We start from the raw sequence: 10507 nt of genomic DNA, 5'->3' as shown, positions 1-10507 counted from the left end.
GACCACGGCCTTTATTCGCGCTACGTCGACCGGCAATTGACACAGTTGCGTCTCCGGGTTGCCAGATATTGTCGCATCCTCTGAAATAATCATCGGCGTGTTTCTTGGCTGCATAAAGAAGGAGGTGTGGAAATATATGAAGCTAGAGGGTTGATTTGACAGTTAACAGACATATAGTTACAAGCAAGTAACATAATGTGTAAATAAATGAAGTTTCACTGACATACTTAACCTGCAGCTATTTCACACCCTGCTGTATCAACATCAGTTTAGTCTATATTTGCTTAACTTATTGAAGCATACTAATGTTTTTATAGCTCAAACAAAAGGCTGTACGAGGGCATACAATATTAACAATATGAACATTTAAAAAAAATTAAAATAATGTAACTTTTCTGTTCCAAAATGATAATAAAATGACATTTTCAGCTCTAAAACCTTTGTGATTATAACAATTATGGCCTAGACCACTGGTTCTCAACCAGGGGGTACTCAGAAAAAATGGAAATTTAATGTTACTGTATTTCGTTGACTTTTCCTTCATAGGCTTCACTCTCTTTTTTTATATCTATCTATCAAACATGGATCCATGAGACATCAAAAACAGGTCTAAGCCTGGTGTGGATCAATCTGGGGGTCCATGTCATCCAAAAGGTTGAGAACCACTGGCCTAATCAAAGTATGATATTATCCATTATTATACCCTTTAAAATATTATCATTAGTTTATTGTGATATTAGGCTGTGTTCACATTTTACTCTTTTTTTTTCATTTAGTTTAAATTTTGTGTGTAAAAAAAAATCCTTTGTCTCGTTTTAAATTATGCAAGTGAATGGCAAGTTGTTTTCTTTAAAGGGGGTTTGCTGACAAACCTGGCAACCAGCGCATCTTCTTATTCTGTTCCATCACTGAAAGCGGGCCGACCATCTGCTCTTCTTTGTGTGTGAAACCCTTTATTTCGGATGTTTTAGGGTTATATGTTAATATTGTCATGTTGTGAATAAATATAATAAATTGTTGTTGTTTATGCCTAATAGAGCCGCACATGTATGGGCATCTTTTTACTGACACTGACTGACAACATGTTGTGCTGTAGGAGTGAAAATACCGTCAGTAGGCCAACATGACTCAACACAAATGTTACTCAGGCTTAGAGAAAACGTGGATGTTGTTACTTTTATTCTTTTTAAATTTCTTTTTAAATCAGATATTTATTAACAACATGTTTATGCTCAGTGTTTAGTCCAGCACCTAAACGCTGCAGGAACCAGCTGGTTTAATCCTGCAAGTACAAACTCACGTTTCAGGAAAATGTAAATCACATCAGATTAAGGTCAGATTCAAATATTCACAATGAACACATTTACATTACCACCGTGTGTGTGTGTGTGTGTGTGTGTGTGTGTGTGTGTGTGTGTGTGTGACCTCAACTTCTCACTGATCAGGATTGTACAGACATTTGTTATAACCTTTATTTAATATCTAAGAGAGGATAACAAAAAAAGGGTTACCCAAAAAATGGAACAAGGGAAAGAAAAGGCAAAAACACTTAACAATGAATAATGTTTGTTTATAGAAAAACATATTAACAGAGTTAAATCTATTAGCCAAAATAATAAACAAAAATACACTAACTAGAGAACAAAAGGTTCGACTCGTCGACAGGATCAAACTGAAAAACAGAACAAAAATACTGAGCTCCATAACTAACAACACAGGAGAAAAAAAACAAAGCTAAATAACACCAACAAAGCTCCTTAAAGTTACCCCGACTAATTCAACAAGGCACTTCTACCAAATAGTCACACTGTAATACGTTAGTTTAACTAAAAAAATTGTTTAAATTTTAGTAACACTAATGATTTTTAAGTTAAAACATTCTTGATTAAGGAACTTTTACTAGAACTGACACCGGCTTAGTCACAGAAACATTCCTATTCAAGTACTTTTTACTACATTTTTTCACATTACAAATAAAGATAAAAAAATTAAGTCAGTGTCACTTAAAATTAGAAGTAAAAGCTGCGTAATCAAGAATGTTTTTAACTTACAAAACTGTGTTTGTGTTACAATATTTTTTCTTAAATGAACTAAGTTTCAAAAAGATAAACTAAACAGAGCTGTATGAAAAACACAGTTTCAACAAGCTCAACAAACAGCTCAGTGGCGAGGAGCGCTGGTTCTGGGGGTCGATACACTGAATATCAAATGTTCAGATCGGTGATTCAGGCACTGATGTGACAGCTCTCTTCCAGGAAGAGGTCAGAGGAGAGTCTGTGGACGTAACAGCATCTCTCCTGAAACCAAAACCTTTATCTGGATAAATGAATTAAAAAACTGACATTAAGGAGGAACATGTTTCCTGATATCAAACAACAAACCCTACAAACACAATGTTAATATAGTTAACTAAAAACTACAACTATAAACTACAACTAGTTGTGAAAAATCATTTTAGTTAACTGAAATAAAAACTAAACTAAAACTAGACTTTAAAAAAACCTAAACTAAACAAACTAAAATTAAAAATACAGGAAATGTCTTTAGTTTTGGTCAAATTTGTCAACACAACAAGCACGTTGGTACATATTACTGAGACTGCGATGTCTACATGACTGTGAGTCAATTACCTTCACACATGCTGTTTGTACTGTAATCCCCCATATTATAATTAAAAAACTAAAACTAAAACCAAACGTTTTTAAACAACGCAAACGAGACTGAAACGAGCTGAACCACTCTGGAACCTAAACTGAACTGAAAAACAAACACTAGAATAACCACCCAGATGCTGTAGCCGTCTGACAACCAGCGAAGTAGCAGTTTACATTTATGTCTGTTGAGACTCATAGAATATATATGTGTGAATACTGAAAGAATTTAAAAGGTATTAAATAAAGGTTCAATCGCTATATTGATGGTACATATGTATGATTCAGTGAATATACATTATTGAACTGATTCATTAATGATTATCATATTGTCTAAATAGGTACACATGTACTCATGTAGAGATGGATTATTATAAAGTTATACAATATATACTTTTGTTTCTTCTGGCACTTTGACATGTGAAGCCTCTCTGTTAGTGTTTTCCCACCGCATTAGCTCTGCCACTACCAGTGTAACCACTGTAATCGAGGATACTTCATCAACAGAGGGCCTGTAGAATGTAACACACTTTGGTTTCCAAGGTTAACCTGCTATTTATTTCTTCTAGCTGGGAACAAACTTTTGGGTTCTAAACAGATTTATTTTTGTATTTTAAACTCACTCACAGGATCACGATTAGCTAAGTACACTCACATGATTTACAAAATCCAAAAGAATGGATGAGATGGAAAGATGAAAGCCTGTACTGTGTTATTGTTATTGTTTATTAATGGTCAGTCAACATGTTTGTGAAATCTGCCAATTCATTCTTAAATTATATCTTCTGTTGCTGAGTAATACTGTTGAGAAATGGACATTGTCACAGTGAAGTTGACCTTTTGGATAAAAAATGTCGTCGCTTCATGGCTGTATCCCGTTATATAATATATATATATATATATATATATATATATATATATAACTTCATCTTTTGATTATTTCTAAACATACTGCAAGGTTTTTAAGGAAGAGCTCAGACTGATTTTTTTCTGCTTTTACATTTGGAAGAGTTCATTCATCTTCATTTGAATGCATGCAAAGAGGTGCTGCTGCTGCCCTCTTATTTGTTTTTATTTTTACATTTACATAGATGGCACTGCTGCTGTTTGCATGTATGAATTTCACCTGATGAAGTATCAACCTTATATCTTGTTTTTACATTCACATATTCACAGAAAAGCACATAATATGATATAATTGACTAAATCTTAAAGGCACAGTATGTAATGTTTACCACATCAAACAATTCAACAACCATCATTTCTGAAATCTATCTGACTGGTGACTCAAACAGAAATCATGTTCACAGACGAGGTCATGTATTTATATTTAACTCGTCTTATGTTTAGTCACGTTTGCTGACTTCCTCCCTCACTCTGATTCATCTTGTGTTTGTCCAGAAGTTAAAGAAGCAACCAGGACTAGAGGGGATATGATGCCACTGACAGGGGACCAAATGAAGCGTGTGAAGTAAATGATTAATACAACAAACAGAGTTCAGAGTTCAGAAGAATCACAAAAGTCTATTTCAGCTGACAGGAAGGAGCTGTTAGCTGTTATAGTTTGTAACATCCGATGGTAAAGAGAGTAATTCTCTCCTGAACATAACATATGTCGACTTGGTGACGTACACGACTTTCTTCTGAGAACAGAAAAGTGTTTCTGTGTCTTGTAGGATTTTACAATTTGTGAGATAACCACAGCTCTGGTCAGGAAATGGTCACTAAAAAGGGGGCAAAGGTCAACACATATAGTCAGATGAAGGGAATTTGCCCTCACAGCCTTCAGTCACTATGTTAGGTGGACTTAAAAGTAAAGGAAAACAGTACATTGGATCATAGTAATGTATGCAAAACTATACTATTACAGAAAAACATACATGAATGATACATTTTGTTCTTCGGGTTTGAACATTTGGGGCGACACAAGTACCCAACAAAGGTCATTTCAGACCCTTTGAACATGTTACACATTATATCTTTAAATCCCTCAGGCTCTGGGCCAGTCTGTTGAGCTCCTGCGACAGAGCCGTGACCGTATCCAGGATCTGTGTCTTGTCCTTCTCCTCTAATCGAGCTTCACAGCGCTGAGCAAACTTATCGGGATGCCACAGCGCCTGCTGCTTCCGGAGCATCTTACGGAAGAGCGGCAGGTCCTTTCGGTCCACGCCGTGCAGCATCACGTCTACCATCTCCTGCACTGTGCCTCCAGGAGCCGGCCAGGGGATGTCGCTGTAGCTCAGCTTTGTGCTGACAGATGAAGAGTCAGCATTAAAAGTAGCCGCGCAGCCTTCGTCGTACCTGCGCTTCTCACCCTGCCGAGCCTCTTCCTCTCTACGTGCCTTCAGATGATCTCTCTCCTGGTTGCTCTTCCAGCTTCTCCATCCAGAAGACGATGGCGTTCCACCTGTGGCATTTCGCATTTTATCGAAATACTCATTTCTGATACGTTCAGCCCAGTCCTTAAAGTCTTCATCATCATCATCATCATCATCATCAGGAAGACCATCTATTGCTGTGAAACAAATACAGCAGTGTCATTATTATGAAAGTCTAAATACAATTCAGCATTAAAGAAGAAGTTTAAATTTACCATCAAATGCTTTAGAGAGCTCCACAAACTTCTTATTTATCTTCTCAAGCTCTTCAGTCAGAGATCTCAGGTTCTCTGTAGTCTGGGAAGAATATTAGGAAATTATTATTTAAATATGATCCACCGCCAACAAAAACTACAGATACACAATAACAACAATTGTTATTGTCTGCTCACATGTGACTCTAAAGCTCATTCACAAACATTTGTTTCATAGAATCAGCACTGAAAGACAACCAGCACAAAAACACCAACATCCATCTGTCTTTCAGTTATACTTCAGTTAATTAATAACTTATTATGTAAAAACAAACTATATAGTTGAACATGTTTCTTAAGACTTCTCAGGCTGTTCCACATCTGTTCTGTACATCACTGGTTCCCAACCTGGGGGTCCAGACCTCCTTTAGGGGTCACCAACCTTCATGGGGGAAGCCTTCTTAATTTAAAGGGGTGTAGGAAAATCTTTTTTTTAAAAATCAACAGTAGCCCTAGCCTGTATCTTAGCATTTAATGGTAACTAAGCAAAATTGTTATTTAAAGTTTATATAATTATTCACGTTATAAACTTTTAATGAAAAGGAAACACTGATCTGCCAATAAGAAACATGTTAAGTATAGATGATTGTTTATTTTCTTCTAAATACATAAGAGAACTGTAAAAGTTCCTAACAATATAAAAGATGCAATATTATCATTTATAATCTGCTAAAAAATAATCCAAAACGCTCATTTTACACAAACTACCTGCAGTTACTGTTACTAACTGTACAGTTTACTGTTGTTGTTCTGTCCTGTTATTGTTATGAACTGAACATAATGTGAAATATCCAGAATATATGTCGCTTAGTCGAGGGTCACTTGGTTTAATCTAAAAGGTTAAATCTAAATCAATAACACTAAATACAAGTGTTTTGTAATTGCTGGGTTATTATGCAGTGGTTAACATCTATAAATGCAGCAGAAAACAGTTTCTGACTAGAACATTGATTCTTATCTAAATGTCAATTGTTACCTTTGAATGTTTCTTCCACATCTTGAGCATTTCTTTAGGTGTGACTCCCGCGCTGTTGGGAGCATTCAAAGCATCTGGACAGCTGTTTCTCAGAGGCACCACCAGGTCTGTGTACGCTGCAGGGAAAATAAAAGCCACCATATAACAAATGATGCTTAACATTAAAATGTAGCCCCCCCCGCCCCCAACATGTCCTTCCTCACCTCTCCTCCCGCATTTAAACACCTCACTGACGGCCGTGTGTAACGCTGTGTCTCCTTTACGGTCCTTCTGGAGAACATCGGCTCCGTGTTTGAGCAGCAGCCGCAGCACAGCGTTCTCTCCCCGGCAGCAGGCGAGCTGCAGCGGGCTCCTCTCCCTCTTTCCCTGGGAGAAGTTCACATCCAGGTCCCGGTGCTTCCGCAGGTACGACTTCAGCTTCAGCAGACTGCCCTCCTGCACGTACCTCCACACCCGCTTCTGTTGGAGAGACATGGCTCGGAGGATGGACTTATAGCTGTGTACTCACTGGTATTAAATACTATAACATCAGCTTCTTCTTTGTCTGAGCTGCCTATAGGCGCATTCCTGGTCCTTCATCTTAATAACTCCTCAGCAACAGCTCGGACACCAAAGTTCCCGGTACAGGATGGTTCCGGATTTGTTGTCAGTATTTAATATATCCATGTCATTTATTTATTGATAAACAGGCTACAACTGTGTTACCTGACATTTTTTATTGACTCAACAGAAAGAAATTATTCATTTGAAAGCAGGCTCTGCTCGTCTGTGAAATCCTTTTTTTAAATTATGTTTTTAAGATTTTAAGAGTTATAGGAGAAATTACTGTTCACTGGTATGAGCATCTTTTTCATGCTGCTGTGCTTCAGGAGTAAAAATACCATTAGTAGTCACACAACTCAAAACAAATGTTACTGAGGCTTAGAGAGACCTGGACGTTGTTACTTTTATTCTTTTAAAATCAGGCATTCAAGTACAAACTCACATTAGAACAATGTTCAATCAGATCAGACTGAGGTCAAATAGTCACAATACTTTACATTTACTTTCTTTTGGAAGATGCTTTTGCTGCAACAGACTTACATTTTCCCCCACACATACACACACCAGGAGGACAGGGGAGTGGTGATCGGTTTAATTCCTGGTAAAACAGATCTATGCATTACTACCACTGTTGTGCCCTTGAGCAACCCTCAACTGCACACTGATCAGACTGGGATTGTACTCCAGCTGTGTGTGTAAACGGGGCTCTCCTGAAATAATAAAACATTCCCTGGATAAATAAAGGTTAATAAAATAACATTAAAGATGTACATTGAGCTGGAATCAAACTATAAACCATACAAACACTAAAACTGAGCTGTAAAAACAACTGATGTTACAGGTGTAGCAGACACCATTTCAAGCCCTTCTGGTACATTTCACTGTACAGCATGTACTCACTTTATTAATGAGGCAACATATAAATAAGAACTTCTCAGTATCAGCTGTGACATTGTTTGTCAGCCAGTACGAACAGTTGTATCTTCTGATGATTTGTAAACCTAACATTAAGGATTCAAGGTGCTGCTGGTGCCCTCTGATTTGTGTTCTTCCCACTGGGTCGTGTTTGAATTTACATTTATTGTTCTGGTACTGTTTGTCTGTGTGAATATCACCTAATGAAGGACTGAGGACTAAAACACTGTTAATAAAAATGACTACAAGTGGTCAACAGTCTTTTGCATTAATGGAACTAAACACATATTTCCAGTAAAGCACATAATATAAACGATATGATTTCCTCAATTTTAAGTCCTCAGGCTCTGGGCCAGTCTGTTGAGCTCCTGCGACAGAGCCGTGACCGTATCCAGGATCCGTTTCTTGTCCTTCTCCTCTAATCGAGCTTCACAGCGCTGAGCAAACTTATCGGGATGCCACAGCGCCTGCTGCTTCCGGAGCATCTTACGGAAGAGCTGCAGGTCCTTTCGGTCCACGCCGTGCAGCATCACGTCCACCATCTCCTGCACTGTGCCTCGTGGAGCCGGCCAGGGGATGTCGCTGTAGCTCAGCTTTGTGCCGACAGACGAAGAGCCAGCATTAAAAGTAGCCGCGCAGCCTTCGTCGTACCTGCGCTTCTTACCCTGCCGAGCCTCTTCCTCTTTACGTGCTGCCCGTGCCAGATACTCTTCATGCTCCCTCTGCAGCCTCTCATGCAGCTCTTTGTTGCTTTGCTCTTCTTTCTCTCGCTCTTGTTTGCTCTTCTTTCTTTTCCATCCAGAAGACGATGCTGCCAGTCTCTGAGCTTCAGCGTGCTTTTTGTTGAAATAGTCTTTTCTAATACGATCAGCCCAGTCCCCAAAGTCTTCCTCGTCGTCGTCAAGAGGAAGGAAATCGTCCGCTGTGAAACAAACACAGCAGTGTTGTTATCAAAATGAAGAAAGTCAAAATAAATTCAGCATTAAAAGAGAAAGTTTAAATTTACCATCATATACTCCGAAGGTTTCACAGAATTCATCCTCGCATTCACCGAACAGCTTCTCCACCCACTCCTTCTCAGGGTCGGCTTCAGAGGGACGGCTCATGTTCTCTGTAGGCTGAGAGAAACATTCAGGAAATTATTTATCCAACACGAACAAACACATCAAACTGTGTTAATGCTTTATGGTTTGGTCCATGATTTACAAATAACATACAGTTAATTAAAGATGTTTTCCCCACCTTCCAGACTTTCCAATATCTGATACTTTTCCCAACAATAATCAATTCACAAACGTGTTTTCATATAATCAAATCAACCCTGAAATATCACACAAACAGAAACTTATTTTTAATATTGATCTGTCTTTCATCACCTCAGTGTATATTCAATCTGACTGACAACTTTGAGTTGATCATTATATATCACACTGATATGAATGTAGAAGGAGTTGCAGCACCAACAGAGCCCCCTCCTGGAGGCAGACCTGGGAGAGGAGGTAGATGGCGTGCGTCTGGTGGGCAGACTTGGACCTATGGGGCTGCATACAGATTGCCTTGTGGGCCAACCACCGACAGGAATAGGCATTCAATCTGGGTGCTTCGTAAACCGGGAACAGACAAAAGGTATGGGACTGGTCATAAGGACGTGTAATGTCACCTCTCTGACGGGGGAAAGAACCGGAGCTGGTACAAACGAGATATAGTTGGGTTCACCTCTACGTTCTGTAGGGAGACTCATGTGGGCAACGATGGAGAAACCTCGAGGTGGGTGACTGGGAGGAAGGGCCTGCCTGATCTGAACCAGAGTGGTGTTTTGTTATCAGACATCACCATCATCATGGATTGGCCATAACAAAGACAATGTTGGAGCATAAGGTGGTTTATAAGAGTACTTGGTACCAGAAGAACTTAAATTAAAGATCGACCCAGTAAACACCAAATGTGAAGTGAGGGTGTGAACTGGGAACGTAAGGAGGACGGAGGGCCTTTTCTGTCTTCAACTTGCACTTCACATCACAAGGGAGGTTGGGAAATCTTCTCATTATAAGTTATCATGAAGATCAGACACATGTGAGATGGTGATGGATTTTTCCCTTCACTGTTTTCAGCCATTAGGTGCAGCTCTACAGCAAAAAACACATTTATCTGAGCACCACAGACTCTTATCTACATGTCTATTGTCACCTCTGTATGTTTCATCCAGGTCAGCAGGTCTTTAGGTGTGACTCCAGCACTGTTGGGAGCAGTCATAGCATCTGGGCAGCTCTTTATGAGAGGCACCACCAGGTCATCATACGCTGAAGGAAAAACAAACAAAGGATATAACAAAGGATTCATAACGTTTATAATTTAACATTATCCTGTCCTTCCTCACCTGTTTTCCCAAGTTTCAGAGCCTTGTTGGCGGCCGTGTGTAACGCTGTGTCTCCTTTACGGTCCTTCTGGAGAACATCGGCTCCGTGTTTGAGCAGCAGCCGCAGCACAGCGTCGTCTCCCCGGCAGCAGGCGAGCTGCAGCGGGCTCCTCTCCCTCTTTCCCTGGGGGAAGTTCACATCCAGGTCCCGGTGCTTCCGCAGGTACGACTTCAGCTTCAGCAGACTGCCCTCCTCCACGTACCTCCACACCCGCTTCTGTTTGTGAGACAACATGCGGAGTATGGACCAGACTGAGAGGTTAAATGTCGTTGTTTTAGATTGGGTTAGCTTCTGAAGGCCTTCGGCTAATCCGGTCCTTCTCCTACATAACTCCGACGCTAACAACAGCCCAAGGTTCCGAGCATAGAGAGGT

At 39.6% G+C, this 10507-nt stretch overlaps 2 protein-coding genes across 2 annotated transcripts; both read right to left on the bottom strand.

The window, feature by feature from the left end:
• Positions 1 to 3181: 3181 nt before the first annotated feature.
• LOC127370147 (NF-kappa-B inhibitor-like protein 1) lies at positions 3182 to 6847 on the bottom strand. The gene is made up of 4 exons (XM_051411918.1): positions 6463 to 6847; positions 6260 to 6375; positions 5245 to 5326; positions 3182 to 5166 (listed from the first exon to the last, which is right to left on the bottom strand). Exons 1-4 carry the CDS (start codon positions 6731 to 6733, stop codon positions 4625 to 4627), a joined length of 1011 nt encoding a protein of 336 aa, XP_051267878.1. The 5' UTR covers positions 6734 to 6847; the 3' UTR covers positions 3182 to 4624.
• A 327-nt stretch (positions 6848 to 7174) lies between these two features.
• On the bottom strand, positions 7175 to 10507 carry LOC127370144 (NF-kappa-B inhibitor-like protein 1). Its single transcript, XM_051411915.1, has 4 exons — positions 10095 to 10507; positions 9905 to 10017; positions 8724 to 8835; positions 7175 to 8639 (listed from the first exon to the last, which is right to left on the bottom strand). Exons 1-4 carry the CDS (start codon positions 10366 to 10368, stop codon positions 8050 to 8052), a joined length of 1089 nt encoding a protein of 362 aa, XP_051267875.1. The 5' UTR covers positions 10369 to 10507; the 3' UTR covers positions 7175 to 8049.

Source organism: Dicentrarchus labrax, unplaced genomic scaffold (assembly GCF_905237075.1).
Source record: "Dicentrarchus labrax unplaced genomic scaffold, dlabrax2021, whole genome shotgun sequence".
NCBI classification, from domain to species: Eukaryota; Metazoa; Chordata; class Actinopteri; family Moronidae; genus Dicentrarchus; species Dicentrarchus labrax.
This window is presented reverse-complemented; position numbering and strand designations above follow the sequence as displayed.